Consider the following 16,689-nt stretch of genomic DNA (forward strand, 5'->3'; position numbering starts at 1 on the left):
CAGTTTTTTTTTTAAAAAAAAAGGTATTACATTAACACAGAGAAAGACTGATTTATTGCAGTCCTGGACACAACGTGAACAAGTGAGGGAAGACTGATCAGCCACTGCACCAAACCGTGTTGACAAACAGCACCGTAAACACTAACCTACTGAAGTGCAGAAGGTATTGAAATTGATATCCTCCTGCCTGTCCAGGCTGCAGCTGAGGACATCTCGCCTCCTGATTATTTCCGTCCTACAGTCCTCCCGACGCACACATGTCAGTCGGTGGACGAGATGTGATTAACCGTACAATGTATTTATTTACTGCTTCGTGCCTTTTCACTCCCTGGAGTGTGTCACTGTTCACGTCCCAGTGGTTCCTCATTTCTCAAGGAACTCATCAACCGGCAGTGAGGATATTTGCAGCCCAAACAGCAGTCAGTGCTTATTGACGTTAAGCAATTGATCGCCAAAAAAAAAAAACACGTATCAGCAGGAAAGGGAAAGGTAATTGCAATAAAGTTACGTGAAGCAGCCATGTGGCTGTTGAGCATTGGGGTGTTTTGGTTTGTTTCTTCGGTAGAATGGCAAGGAATAGAGTCGGGTCCATCCACTGCCACTCACCGGGAGATAAAAGACAAGTGCGATTTTTTTTTTGGGGGGGTGGGGGGTGGGGGCTGGGTGGAGGGGGTGTGGGGGGAGAAGATTCCAGGTCACAGTATCCGTCGTGGAAATACCTCATAGACAGAGGCAACATACCGATATGGGTGGTCGGCAAAAAGGGGACTCGTTACCCACCTCTCCCCCCCCACATCTCTCCCCCCCATCTCTCCCCCCCCCCCCCCCCCACCCCCCGAAAAGAAATCGCAGCGCCTCCGGGATTTGTTTGGTAAAGTAGAGAACTGCAAAACACCAAAGACTTTCTGTGTTGCTGATAAATCCGTCTCAGACACTGATAAATCTCCCTTACAGTCTGCTACTCGAACCGAGTCAGTCAGATCAACCTGCGAGTTACTGTGCTATGATTTATACACTCGGGTCAGGTCCAAACTACCATGTGATCTGATCCACATCAATGCAAACCGGATTTGCTGGTTCTTTCGCAGGTCTGAAACCTTTCGTTATCTCTTCAGACACTGAGGACAAAGTTCCTCCGAATCTGCATTCCTCTATTTATCGTTATTTAGTCTGACACCACTCAACTCTACACCAGAAAACATACGATGGGCGAAATGTCACATTGCACAGTGTTGTGTTGTAAGTGTGTTGCGCTTTTCCAATACGACGTGTGGGTCCTTCTTACAATAAAATGGTGAATCTTCAATTTGCTCTTTTTTTTCTCTCTCTCTCTCTCTCTCTCCCCCACTTTGACTATTTCAATTAGTCGTCCAAACCGAAGTCTCTTCTGGGTGCGATGTTCCTTCCCTTTCAGTTCACAAAAAGCACTGCTCTTGTGTGTGTGTGTGTGTGTGGGTGTGTGTGTGTGGGTGGGTGGTGGTGGTGTGTGTCGGTGGGGGGGGAGTGTAAATGAGGAACAATTCATCCAAGGACATTGTGATGAAACGAACACCTGAAGTTCTAAAAATAAAACAACGTCCCATTATTTTTTTTTAGATTGTCATCGGGACGATTTCATGGCTGTGTGGAGTGTGTCCCCTTTTTTTTTTTTGGCGCTGTTGCATTCTGTTTGAGCCTGGCTGGAAGTTGGGAGGAGTGGCAATGGGAATGAAGCAAACGGAAACGAGATGCGGGGCTCCAATGGGAGGACTGGTGCCTCCACCACATAGGCTGAGAGATTCGCGAATAGGGAGGACACATTTCTCTCTCCATTGCAAGAGGACGAAAAGGGCACGGCGTAAAGTGATAGAGGCACACAACTTGGTCCGCACAATCTCGGGAACATTACCCCCCTCACCCTACTATTTATTGCCTTTGCACTGGCCAAACTGAACACGAACTTGAACGAGACTTTGGACCGAGCGCACGCACACACACACACCACACACACATACATACACAGAGAGAGAGAGATCTGTTGAGGGTAACGTAACATAACAAAGGGACCCCGCACTGAACCACCAGAGCTGAATAGCTCCCAGTTATTTCTTGATGAGACACCGGCACTGAACTTGCAAACGAGAGAGAAGAAAGAAAGAAAGAAAGAAAGAAAGAAAGAAAAAAAAAAAAAAAAAAAAAAAAAAAAAAAAAAAAAAAAAAAAAAAAAAAAAAAAAAAAAAAAAAAAAAAAGAAAGAAAGAAAGAAAGAAAGAAAGAGAGAAAGAAAGAAAGAAAGAAAGAGAGAAAGAAAGAGAGAAAGAAAGGACTTGGGTCTAGGGATGGCCTCTTACCAGCAACCTGAAGATGATACCATGGTTCTCATAACTGACAACACCACCACTACCAGCACCCCCATAGCCAGCTCCAGAGAGATCGACCGAGACAAGAGCGATTCACCCCCGGACAAAGCTGCGGAGAAACCTGATCCTTCTCAAAAGCCGCCCTATTCCTATGTGGCCCTCATCGCGATGGCTATCCGAGAGAGTCCCGAGAAACGTCTCACTCTGTCGGGTATCTACCAGTACATCATCACCAAGTTCCCTTTCTACGAGAAGAACAAGAAAGGTTGGCAAAACAGCATCCGGCACAACTTGAGCCTCAACGAGTGTTTTATCAAAGTGCCCAGGGAAGGAGGAGGGGAGAGAAAGGGCAATTATTGGACACTGGACCCGGCTTGCGAAGATATGTTTGAGAAGGGCAACTACAGAAGAAGGAGACGGATGAAGCGTCCTTTCAGACCCCCTCCCAGCCATTTCCAACATGGTAAGACGGCTATATTCGCCAGTGACAGCTATGGCTATATCGGTCCTCCCAAGTATTTGCAGTCAACATTCATGAACAATTCGTGGTCTCTTGCACAGCCGCCTGCGCCCATGTCTTACGCCTCCTGCCAAATGACCGGTGGCAACGTGAGCCCTGTCAGTGTCAAGGGACTCACGGGGCACGCTTCCTACAACCCTTATTCCCGAGTGCAGAGCATGGCTCTGCCCAGCATGGTGAACTCCTACAACGGCATGAGCCACCATCACCACCCCCATGCTCAGCAGCTGAGTCCGGCTCCACCGCCTTCTTCCAGCAATGGAGCCGGTCTGCAGTTCTCATGTGCCAGGCAGCCAACAGATCTTTCCATGATGCACTGTTCATATTGGGACCACGACAGCAAACACAGCGCGTTACACACAAGGATAGACATTTAAACGTAAACGCCAACCGAGATCCTATCGAATAATTGAAACCAACCAACCTGCATCCCCCGATCCACCACCATCCCCAGCACCCCCACCCACCCCCACTCCCTCCCTCCACCACCAACCCCCCCCCAAACTCATCCACCTTCCCTTTAAACTGTGCCAAAAAAAAAATACAGTGGGGAGCTCCACTGTAAGTGTTTTGGACTTTTATCTTTGAAACACGAGAAAAAAATTGAGATATCCAGCTGGGAAATGAACTCTGTTTTATGTATTTTAACTACGTGTTACGTATAAGTAAGAGCCTTTGTGGATTTATTGTTATTTTTTATTTGATGTCTGACCAAGATGTGGTCCAAAATAATATGTTCCCTGATTTTTTTTTCTGTCTTCTACTAAGTTTTTTTTAAATGTGTGATCCACTAAAAATCGCTAGGATTTGCAGCACTCACCTTGTTCCACTTAGAAGTTAAAAATTGACACAGATTTTTATTTTAACAAATTTAGCCTGTTGTTTTTTTTTAATGAAAAAAAAACAGACTGTTGAAGCTCTTGTGAAAAAAAAAGAATTGCATCTCGGTAGCTCCGCGCTCTCTGCAGTTTGGGACCAATTCAAATGTATAGCACTTTCCTACTTGTACTTTCTAGATTTGTAATACTCTTAATAAACTCCTCTGTTTTCCAATTTCGCTGTTTAAAGTGGTCGATTTGTCAAGTACAGTATCCTTTTATTCGGTAACTGAAATCTCTCGCCTTTATTATTTTCCAGTTAGTATCTGAATGATTTGCCTCTGATTATTATTGTGCGGTTGTCTCCTTTCTGCCCCAAGTAAAGCACAAACTCGAAACTGGGATCAAATGTTCAGGCAAAGCAATTTTGTTTGGCAAACTTTAGCTCGTGTGATTGAAGTTGAATTACAGTCTATAGAGTTCGTGATGCTCTGTGTGTATGTGTGTGTGTGTATTTGTGCGTTGTTTATGGTGTTTGGATGTGCCATTAGTGGAAACAAAATATGTGTAATTTAATGCGGTTCCGAATGCTATTTGTATACTCCAAAGAAAACTGCTTTCGATTACGTTTATTAAAGTGCAGTCGTTTGAAACTGTTTTGAGGATTATTGCAATTTAGAAATATACGCTCACGTTCTCTGGATGTGCTTTGCGCGTGAAATACATCACCGTGCAGTTAGATAGAGTTTCTCCTGTCTGAATTACCTTAACCCTAATGAAAATTGCCATTTGTAAATATATATATATATAGTTCCACGGAAACTGCTCACAACTTTGCAATGTCTCTGGTCTGGGATTGCGATTGGGAGGTGACTTTGTGATCTCTATATTTAAAGGTGAGAAGATAATATTGCAGGAGATTTTCAGAAATGTATTTTTTTATTTGGTAAATCGGACAGATGGATAATGAAACCTATATCTTTTGTCAAAGGGGATTTTATTGGTAAATTCCATTGCAGGATTTTTTTTTAAAAAATAACTAATCCCTTGGATAGTTGTGATAGTAACGTTTAATGAACGGTCCAAGTCACTTTCGATTTGATAACAACCATTTGGATTGATGTATAAAAATCAGGACAGTATTTCAACTGACAATTACAAAGCTATTTTAAGGTTGTCTGCATTTATTTAATTGTTAGAAGTGAACACTAAGTAGGCGAATGGATGGCTTTGAAGGATTTGGGTTAACGTTTAGATCTACTCTATTGTGTGTGTTTCTGCAGCCGAGCGTCAGTCATCCACCAGCTTTTGACGCCTTTTTTTTTTGCTTTATCTGCTCCTGGTGCAGAAAGATACCTTCCTCAGCTTCACAGGATGTTCTCAAGTTAAGAAATAATTGCTGCTCAGGATTAAACCCTTAGCACGCTATACAGTCTCCCTTGTCCACGCATTGGAGAGACTGCTCTAGTTTCTGCAGCCATTAAATATCCAGTATGTGTGCACTTGTATGTATTTCTACCGAACGCAGAAATCCTTATCTGGGGACATTAAACTCCAGAATATAAAAGTGGTCTTGAAATTCGCGTGGGTTAGAAGCAGATAGGTTTGTAAAGTGAGAGCGATATCTGGAAGAAAGGGGATTACAATTCTAGGCCTTCGCTGTGGTTTTTCAGGGCAAGAACCATGATAGGTAAACTTTATCTATGTAGTTAACTTCCACCCAGGATAATGAAACCCGGGTTTCTATCCCAAGCTGCATGGAAATCACGTCGATACATGTTTCAAGCATATAGTCACCAAATTAGAGGGGAAAAAAAACATGATTTAAATCTGATTGACAACCTAAGATTCAGCTGTGCTCGACGATGTCGTAATCGGTTTGATTTATTTTCTTTGTATCCCAAGTCTACTTAAAACATTTCACACTGAATATAAGGAAATTCTGTTCGCTTGTTCTTATGTGTAACCTGAATATCCCTCCCGTAATGATATTTTCCCAACAAATGTGTTCTTTTTTAAAACATACTTTATAAAGTTATATATATATATATATATACCTATATATGTGCCTATAATTGCTGCGTTTGCTGTAGAAAAATCTCTTGTTGTTTATGAACTGGTTGTGTTTTGTCACCAAAAAAAATTATTGTCAACAACCATTTGATAGCGTGTGTAGCATTTTATGTTTGAAGATTATCATAATTATACTGAGTCCAGATTTAAAAATAATGCATCTAATAATAACGTGCGGTGGGTATTTGTCACCTAGTGTGAGCAATTATTTCTCTTGTGTAGAATGGTGAAAACATAATAAATCTCAACGCATTATAGTTATCGACTCTTGTTGTAGCATTTCAGCTCTGTTACTCAACCTGCAATAGGGATTGTATCCTGATAACTCGTATTGTGGATTATTTCCTGAAGCTTAAAAAAATAGAGTTAGTGAGGAAGGGTTGTTTAAAGTTGGTAAGCAGATATATGAGATTCTTCAGGTTATCAAGTAAACGATGAAGGGTCAGATGGGTCTGTACACAATACAAATTGGTAGTGTGTGTGTGTGGCTTTTGGGAATTGTCTACACTATTCCATCTAGAGGTATATTGTCTTATTGCGACAACATGCGGTAGTGAGACAGACGTTTTTAATTTTTCCAATGTTGGCAGAAGACTTTGCATTTCGGCTTCCTGTTACGAAATGTATGACGGTTTTATTTTGCGAATACTCTCGTGAACTCGTCTGGAAGGAGGGGAGCAACTATTAATTTCATCTTGTAGTGTTTAATTCAGCGGTTAAGTCAAACGTGAGGAGGGAAATCGGAGTTAACCTGCATTTGGTTTCTGTCCGCAGTGGGGTTTGTTTTAAGAACCACTGTTTGCGAGTAAAAGTTTAGACTGAAAGCTGCGAGATGTGCCCTGTGCTAAAGAAAAGAGTGGACTGAACAAAGCAGCGACTGTTTAAAGGAACTGTAGCATTTGGAATACTTATTGATCATATAGTTTATACGTGTGGCGATTGGAACACGCACTGTCGTCTCCCACTGCAAATATCACCGGTTTAAAATCCTCCTTCAANTTTTTTTTAGGGTTTAACAAAATCCATTCGCAAGATGGTGAATATTAACTGTCCAAGTAATTCCATCTGAGGGCCATAAGTGTGCAATCCACGTTTGCCCTCTCTATTGACTCCCATTCTGGTGCGGTTGGCTTCCATTTACTGTTAAAACCTTGTAAGCACTGACGGCGTGTTTTTTGGGGGGTCGATATCCCAAACTCTCTGCTCTTTAAGGCAATCAGCTTTCAAGGGGCACCAGGACCCGAACACACAGCACACATTTCGGAAAATATTCTCGCATAACTTTGCTCACAGTATCAGCCCTCCCATCGATTAGGGTCTCGAGCGGAAAAGCCGCATTGCTCACACATGTGTTGGTACATGTGCTGCACCGAATCATGTCAGCGACGCATTGAAAGATTATTGTCACGTTGCATTTCCTCCAAAATATGTTTTCTGGTTTGCTTTAGAATAAGACACTTGTCAGCTTTCCCCCAAACTTGCGTCAACGTTTTTGCCTCCTCATCAGAGAGGAGCACAATTTACACTCCCCCCCCCCCCCCCCCGCCCCCCCCCAGTATTTGTTTGTCACCCACTAAACCACCCGGACAATCCTCTGATAATTAAGCATCCGTTGGGTTTTCAGTCAGTAAGTGAGGATAATTTTGGAGTTACGATCTTCACTCCAGTTGCCCTTTCAGCTTCAACGTCACAGTATTTACCTGCACTTGGGGGCTAAACAGAGTTAATAGGATTTACACGTGTCTGTGAGGGAGAGGGAGAGAGAGAAGAGAATCGGTACAGGAGAATTATGATGCACATCAGCTTGTGACAAGCCTATGGCTGCGAGGTCGGCGTATAGATCTGCCCTAAACCATCCGAAAATCTTGGTGTGCATTTAATCTGGAGGAGCATTTGATGAAAGGCAGCGTAATTGTGTGGTATTGTACAATACGTTGCACTTGGGAGGGATAAAGTGGTGTGCACGTGAAGGGTCTTTGGGATGGATATTTAGTGTGACATGCATCCTTAGCTGTGGCGAGTGTCAAGTGATGTTGGCTGTCTGAGCTGCCTCAGTGTTAAGAATCCAGAGGGCGATCTGATCCCACCTCCGGACACGCACATTGTAATTATTTTCGCTCTCTTCGAAAACAACGAAAGCGCACGACAGAGGGTTTGCGTAAACCACATTATTATTATTATTATTATTATTATTTGAAGGATGTACCCATCTGTCAACTCGGGTATTGTTCCGATCCGAAAACAAACAAACAAACAAACAAACAAACAAAAAAAGCTTCTGAGAGGGACAAATAAGAGATAGCAATAATCCTTGCATGTGAGGTGGTAAATGTAGAGACTCGCATCTTTACACCTGTGCCAAGGAGCAGGTTTGTAACCGTTTATATAAAAATATATATATATATATAATATATCGGTCAAGCATATTTGGATATTTGAAACAGAAGGCTATTGATTTCATCCTCATGTCTCGTTGCCACATCGGGTTTCTTTTTGTGACAAGTCGGTGTGTGTGAGTGAGTGAGTGTGTGTGTGTAAGTGTGTGTGTGTGCCAATGAGTGTGTGTGTGTGTGTGTGTGTTGGCAGATGTTTTTTGTCTCAGAGCCAGCAGGGCGTTCGGCTTTCAGGTGGCGTCTTTTTTTTTGTGCACATTTACCTTAAACAAACGAGACGACCAGTGCAAATTACTGCCGCTAATTGGTCCAACCTTTCCAATCCTCTGGAAACAGGCCGTTTGTTTTTACTACTTAATAAGGGATCTATCCTGCATTTCGGGAAGCCGACAGCGGCTGCAAAACAACACACTGTGCACATTTGATCTCATTTCTCTCCTGAAACAAAAATCTGTATTCAACTATCCTTTAACAGGAGATACCTGCGGTTGATCATTTCGTTTCTCTCGATTTGACCCTTTCTGTTCTTTCTTTCATCTCTCTTCTCCTTCATTCATCCCTTCCTTCCTTTCTCCTTCCCTCCCTTCCTTCCTTCCGTTTGTCAGACAGACAAAAGCTAATTCGAAATCCCTTGTACGCTCACACGAAGCGTTTTTTTTTAAACTAAAACTAAAAAAAAAACCCCCACCCCACAGTTTTTGAGAGGTTTGAGAAGATGCGCCGTAGAGACGTTTTGAAGGAAAGTTGACCTTTAATCGAGTGATTGTTAATCTCTGTTATTTTCAGTTATATTCTCGACCACCAAAGAATCATCTGATACTGAAAGATTAGTTAATCTCTTTGGAGCTGCGCTTTAATAGAGACATGATATTTCAACATAGATCCCCAGCAGTGGTTTAAACAGGCAAAGTCTATTTACCATCGTGTGGGCTTCTCCGATTGCAGTTTGAGGTAACCCAGAAATGAAAGAAAATAAAGCTCCTGAAAAGGAAAGAAGGGGGGGGAGGGTCGTAGAAAACCTTAAAATAAACAAGATACCGTCCGGATTTTCTAAAAGCAATATTTGTCAACCACTGCGCATTAGAGCAAGACAGGAAACCAAAGAAAATTGTCTCTTGCCCTTGGTTGCTATAGCGCAATATTTATTATATATAGTATGTTCAATTTAACATTACCACCACGAAAACAGAATGGTGATACAGTATAGGATGGTCTGGATATCTAGAACGTTTATGTCCGACTTTGTAGCAAGAATATTCTTCCATTTTTGCACAGGGTGACCAAAAAGTCGTGATATCTACTCTTTTGTCTGAAAAAAATACATCACCGTTTCTTTAAGACTTATTAGACATTGTACTGGTATCACGACTGTTTGGTTACCCTGTACATGAAATAGCTGACCGTTATAATACTCTCGAAGCTTTGATCAATAACATTAATATTACAATCTGCGTGTTATAATAACCGTATCTGATGTCAGGATGAAATAAAAATCACCCGAATGTTTAGATTCCATATACGTATAAAATATACGGACCAGATCCGATTTGTTTTCACTGTCACACGTTTTGTTTTATAAACAACGCTTGCGATTCAATGTAAACTGTTTGGGGGGATTTTTATAAAACACTCCTTATTTTGCTTTAGCTGTATGTGTGCCCAGCCCAGCTGTGTACTTGCAGGCCACCCTGTGTCTAAGGTTTTCACCAAAGCCCTCACCCAGTCCAGTCAAAGTTTCAGTTCAAGTTAACAGAACCTGGCAGTGAAGCAGACACTTTAAAAAAAAAAGAAACTTCTCAATACATCCGCATCTGGTGAGAGAAAGAAAGAGAAACTCTCCTATTATTACAGTACATAAAGTATTGGGGGAAATCGAAGCGATTTCCTCAGGCAGCCAGGTGAAAATCGGAAGGATCAAGATATTTAAAAAATACTACTTCACAATTGAATCGGTGTCGTCCTCAATTGCATTTTGTAAACAGAGCATATGATAAATTGAAATAATGAGGTAGTGACACTTTTCAGATAGAGCGTAATTGCTCTGTTGGATGGGTTAGAGGCGAGTTAGATGGTTTTTTTTTGTGAAACTGTGTGTCGTTTTCACGCAGGTCCAGTGTTAATTATGAATGTTTTGACATATGACAACCTTTGAACCTGGACTGGCGAATACCCTTTTCCCAAGTCTGGAATGCGCTTTTTCGCTTGTGTGTGTGTGTGTATATATGTGTGTGTGTGTGTTTATGTGTGTATGTGTATCTGTGTATGTGTGTATGTATGTGTTTGTGTGTGTGTTTCAGGAAGAGCTCTCCATTCTAATCTGAGGTGCAGTCAAACCAGAAAAACCTTTAGAATGATCTTAAATCGGATTAAGTTTAAAAAACATAGCTTTTCGCTGGTTTGGGGAAAAAAAGTGGTTTGAGGGACAAACCTTCTTTAATTATTCTCACTTTACAGCCTATTAGAAATTCATATCTAATATTATATATTCATACTATGTATTACAAATTCAAATTGTTACTCCTCTTTGTTCCAATTTCCAACAAAATACCTGTCTAGATACCCAATTCGAAAAGGTTTTTCTTTCCTTACATTGTAAAATATTGATCTAATGTTGCGACTCACCTTCAACAGTTGATCTGTGGTTATTGGGAAAACGCGTGTCTGTCTCCTGGGAGAATCGTTTGTACAAATACAAAACGCCGCCGCTCCTCGGAAAATGCTCATTAAAGCCTGAAAATTGTTTTCCGGGACATATGTTTCTATTGTGACCCAAAACAACATAGGACTGTGAGTTTCGGAAGCACCAAAAGAGAATTAAACAGTAATCACTTTCACCAAAAATGGCAACCGCAGTTCCATCTGCTTTAGACTGTAAGTGGCTATTTCTCTCATAAAACCCCAATAGAAATAAATGAAAGTAAAAGGTAACTTTCGGGGGTTTATCCCGGTCACTGCGTGTGATGGACTTAATGTGAACAGTTCCAGAGCAGAGAACTGTTAGGCGTTTTACCTGACACACAGCCCAGACCCTCTCTACTCGGGTGGGTACATTTTGAAAGTGAAATTGTACATTTTTCACAGTGTCCTACTATCACGTCGCCTGTTTTGTAAATAATCGTGATTGGAGATAAGGAATCCACTTGCAACCACAACACCAGGCAAAACACAGAGGCTCGTTTGCCTGGTGTCATGAGACGGCCTTTTGTCGGGCAGTCCTGGCCTTAGATGTGTGTTTACAAAATATAAGAGGCCAACAATAAAATCGAGTTACGCAGTCGTACAAAGCAAACAAACAACGAGTCGAAATTAATTCTGACACATTGATTCGGGGGTGGGTCAGAGTAACTGATACCTTTATATCTGTAGTCCAACTTCGACCTGGAGTCAGCCACCAAAATCCCAACTTTTAATGAATTGTGCGTTAAAATAAAAATGCGGCCATCGCGTCTCCTTTAACGTTTCAGGGGTCGATCAAAGCTAAATGTATATTTTGCTAAATATATAACGTGCATTAGGCATTTGATAGTCAGAAAAGCAACCGAAACAGTGTGTGAAATTAAAATTCTCAACAGCTGTTTTTAATGTTCAAGCATCATCATGTTAAACCGATGCCCCTAATCCGGCTGTTAAGATGATAGCGTCGAGACAACAACAAGAAAGTGGTCCATCATACAGGTTTTTTTTAAGAATCTGGGGGGCAAACGATGACATTTGACTGGCGTGAGGGTTATTTATAAGGCGTAGTCACAGGGCGAGAAAGTTGCCACTTGCTTTCCTCCTTCGTGTTCACTGACATTTATGTTAAATCCCAATTTGTATACGTTTTAACCGCATCCAGTCATGAAATACTCGATTGCTTTATATATGGGCAGTTGTGTGTGTGTGTGTGTTTATACATATATATATATATGTGTGTGTGTGTGTATGTGTGTGTGTATATATATAGGCAATTGACCTTTCAAACAAGCATTATGATTTCAAATACTAATTTTAGAACATTTCCTTCAACTGCTCGGAACTGTTTAACTTTAGGAAAGGTCATTGTGACTGGGGTTGGGTTTTTTTTTAAAAAAGCAGGAAACCATTCTTTTTCTGCGCTGTTTATTTATCTGTGGCAGCAGTTCATTCGCCGCTACGACTACCTTCACCAACCAGCTCATTGGGGAACTCTGGCTTTTGGTTTTGTTTCTTCTAATGACCACTTTCCCCCAAAAAAACAGTTCACTCTCTATCTGCAGTGACACAGGTAGTGACCTACCACACACACACTCACACACTCACACACACACACTCACACACTCACACACTCAATCAATCAATTAGACCATTAAAGCCTTTATTATAGGAACACATCATTCAGGTCCATCTTCAGAGACTTAATTCTCACGATAAAACGCGACCCACTCCGGATTAAAAAGCTTATTATCGCCCGAATTCACAGAGCCCCGCGGTTCTCAGTCCTAAGTCGTTGCTCCACACCAGAAGGACTCTCAGAGGGCAAACGCGGAGCCGTCTTTCAGTGGAGCCCTCATTCGCTGTCGCTGCCGCATCTTGATATGAAAACAGTGCATTTTTGGGCCGTCTGCCCGGGTTGGACGTGTGTGTGTGTGTGTGTGTGTGTGTGTGGTGGGGAGGAGGAGAACAGGGGACAGGTGTGTTATCTCGGAATTTTGAACCTCAGCCTTTACAATACTCCTGCAATATGGCCTTAGAACAAAGAGTCGCTCCATCTTTCCTGATATGGAGGAAATCAGTGGGGTCAGGGGACCCCGACTGTAGTTACGAAAGGAGGAGCAGGAGGAGGGGTGTGGGGGTGAGGGGGTTTACACATGTCATCTCTCCCTCTCTCTCTCTTTTTTTTGTACTGATGTGAAATGTGTTTTGAAATCGACTTCAAAGGGAAAGTACCTCGGCGTGTCATTGCAAACCAAGTGATTGACAGTTACCTTTGAACGTTCGTCATCTCTCTCTCTCTCTCTCTCTCTCTCTCCTCTCTCTTTCTCTCTCTGCATCAGAGAGCAAAAAAAAAGTTTCACAGCAGTTTGTGATTTCGTTAACCTGCAAAAACCTAAACAATTGCCAGTGCGAGTTTTGTGACCGGGGTTCCGCATAACCTGCAGTGCGTTTTTTGCTGAAAAAAAAATATGCCAAACTGTCCATTTGAAAATCACTCGGCCACCCTCCTCCACGTCAAAATATATATCTAATACATCTATATAAACACGCAGCTGACCAGCATGTCGTGTTTATTATTGAAATGATGCATAAGCCTAATAGTCTGGCCTCGAAATGGTAAATGCAATCGATATTATTTACCGCACAGTGGTCCTGACTCCTCAGTTGGTGAGGACAACTGTGTACCACCCACACTACACAAGATGAGAGTCACGTCGAGAGTTGACCTGCAAATACCCATCAGTACGTTTCACAGTAAAATCCCACGAAGCGCTTTCCACGAGGCGATGTAAGAATTACTATTGCATTTCCATCCCCTCACTGATTGATTCACAGGACACTCGAGATGTGGGTACTAACCCCTTAGACTCCACACTCTAAATGTGATTTTTTTTATTTTAAAAAAAGCAGGTCTTATGTACCAAGGACACGTGTGGTACATAGTGGTTGGTAATATTAGTTGATGTACGTGTATTTTCAGAAACATTAGCCTGTGAAGATAATTTGTCCTTCAGTTTCAATCATTCAATCTAAAAATTCTCTTCTTCTTGAATTAAATATCGTTTTTCTTTGTGGGAAATCATTCCTTATAGTATAATATATATACATATATATATATATGACCTATATGTCCAACTGCATCTTATTTTGTTTTAATAGTCATGTTAACACAGGCTGCACAAGGAAAGGTTATTTGGGGGACACAGCGAGAAATGAAAGCTGCGCAGTTAGTGCCCCCTATCGGTGGTGCGGTGACATTACACGTTACTCTGGCCAATGCCTCTCTGCGATGAATGACAGACCGACACATCGCTCTCTTTCACGCTGTCTGTTCGCAGTTCATTTCAGCGACCTTCAACTTACTTTTCAAGAAAAAAAATTGGGGGGGGGGGGGGGGGGTTGGTTTCCTAGCAATGCTTTGCAAAACGTTTCCATTTAGACCGATATAGACTGAGTCAAGCCCTTGACATCAACTGTTGTTTGGAAGCTAACGCTGAGAGCTTTGAAATAAAAAAAGATGCTAAAACGAAACACACCAGTGAAGCTGCTCCATCTCCAACACAGAGTCCAACAATTCCTCGCCCCACACGTCCAAAAGAAAAAGCCAGTTACCATGGATCAGACCCAAGAGACACAATCTGCCCGAAAACATATGGGACGTCTCTGTTGGGATTACTTTCCTTATCAGAGTTTCTCAGGTGGATTATTCACATAGAAATAATTAACACCGAAACGATTGAATATTCAGTTGTTAGGGTCCGATCCTACAAAACATTACAGTCACTTCACTTTACAGTATATCCTGTGAAGCACTTAGAGACGTCTGGAAGACGCGATGCGGCGCTGTAATCAAATGGAAGTATTATTTATTGCTATTATTTATTGAATGGTGGTCATATTAATGATCTATTCTTACATTTACAGCAAGAAGTCTTTTCAGTATTGAAACCCTGGAAAAACACGGTCAGTCACAAGAATAGCACAATGACTGTATAATGATTATTATATTATTATTATATTATTATTATAATTATTATTATTATTATATTATTATTATTATTATATAAGGATTTCCCAGTCCCAGCTCGGTAGCTTGGTTGATTTTTTTTGGTAAATAAAACGACGGTCAACGGAAATATGTATTGACCGAAAATGTTTACAGAAACTCTGAACACGTCTTAGGGAACTTTTTTTTAAAAAAAATAAAGTGGGGCAACTCAGTGTGGAAATGGTTGAAACCCATTCATTGTAAGTTCCATCGCTGGAGAGGGAAAGATCAGCGCATTTTATTCGCACAGTGATTTCAAAACATGAATCGAGTGATGTTATTCTCAATTATTATTATTATTATTATTATTAATTTGCTGTGTGTGTGTGTGTGTGTGTGTATCCTCTTGCCTCTCCCTTTCTTTCTGTGATTACTCATGTGTGAAGGCATCTTATTCCTGAGAATCCGCTTAAACGTGTAAACAGTTTCTAAATGAAAATAACGCACTTCCACCGACATCACGATTCTCCTCTCCTCTCCTCCCTCTCCAGAGCAAAAGGTATGTGCGGGTCAAGCAATGTTTATTTTTCAATCTATTTCAGCAGGAAAATATGCTCCAGTTTTATTCACAGAAATCCGGCGATTGTGTTGATGCAAAATCGATATTTGTGTTCCGAAAATAAAGTCATGACTTTCTGCTCAATTTCTCATCTTGTTTTCCGTTTATTATTCGGGGGCAAAATACATAAACTATGGGTTTTCATTCGAACAATACGTTAATGGTTTGAAATAAAGTATTTTGTCTAAACGCTTGAGATCTCAAGATTGCAGAATCTGTTCCTTGGTCGAAGTAGATTATTGTAATTTATTGTATTGCTCCTCTCCCTTATAGACAGAGGGGAAATCCACAACACCCCCCCCCCCTCCCAGCTTTTAGCTGCTGTGGTTTATTTGAGCTCAAATCATTGGCTCTATTTTCCAAGTCCCGCACTGGAAATGGTAAATAACGCTTCAATGCGAAAAATGACCCAAAAAAACCAAAGTGAAGAACAGTTGAGTTATTAGGATGGATATTTAATCCTTGGTTAGAATTGTGTCCAGGAAGCAAACACACAGTCAATTCACTTCAACAACGACAATAACAGCAAAATTACATTTGTGCAGCGCCTTTCACGTCGGGAGGACGCGAGGCGCTGACAGTATATTCTGTGAAGCGCTTTGAGACGTCTCGAAGATGTGATCAGGCGCTACAGCAAATGCAATGATTATTATTATGATGTGTTGACCTATGTGTATTATATGGGACACTGTCTCACAGTGGATTCTTTGACATCAAGAAGCCAATTGCTATGAATTTAAATTAACAATCTCCTCCTAAAACATAAGATTAAACCCCATTTTGTATGACTTTTAAAAGCATATAAATATATGTATACATATATGTATATAGGATCGTTGTACATTAAAACAATACGCATTTATAATGTTTTCCTGTTATTATTTTTGCAGAGCTGTTGGACCGTCTGCAAGATATTGCCGACACAAAAAACACATTCGTGTGTATAACGATTGGGAAACGGTTATTTGGTTTTTGTTTTCAATCGGTGTTTTTTTGCGGATTTCACAAACAGTTTTTGTTGAAATTAATCTGGAACAAGACAAGGAGCAGTACTTGTTTGTTTTGATTTGAACGTTTGTGGAATGCATTCATTCGGTTCCTAAAGGTGCTTTACTTCTTCCAAGGAAAGAAATGATTATTCTTAAGCCTCACGTATTTTCCCAAAGGAAAGAACTTTGGATTTGTTGATAAGAGGGATATTTAGCTTCGGGACACTAGTGGGCGCCACATAAACATATTGCAGACTGCAGAACCCTTCAAACAC

The 16,689-nt window shown here is 41.1% G+C and overlaps 1 protein-coding gene across 1 annotated transcript; it reads left to right on the forward strand.

The window, feature by feature from the left end:
- The first annotated feature begins 2,258 nt into the window (after nt 1-2,258).
- On the forward strand, nt 2,259-3,326 carry foxl2a (forkhead box L2a). Its single transcript, XM_007888129.2, has one exon. It carries the CDS (start codon nt 2,318-2,320, stop codon nt 3,233-3,235), a length of 918 nt encoding a protein of 305 aa, XP_007886320.1. The 5' UTR covers nt 2,259-2,317; the 3' UTR covers nt 3,236-3,326.
- Nucleotides 3,327-16,689: the final 13,363 nt, after the last annotated feature.

The sequence above is a fragment of the Callorhinchus milii genome, unplaced genomic scaffold (assembly GCF_018977255.1).
Source record: "Callorhinchus milii isolate IMCB2004 unplaced genomic scaffold, IMCB_Cmil_1.0 Scaffold11, whole genome shotgun sequence".
Classification (NCBI taxonomy): domain Eukaryota; kingdom Metazoa; phylum Chordata; class Chondrichthyes; order Chimaeriformes; family Callorhinchidae; genus Callorhinchus; species Callorhinchus milii.

Excerpts from the sequence above, each read along its gene's own strand:
- foxl2a (XM_007888129.2), top strand. The coding sequence starts at position 2,318 with ATGGCCTCTTACCAGCAACCTGAAGATGATACCATGGTTCTCATAACT.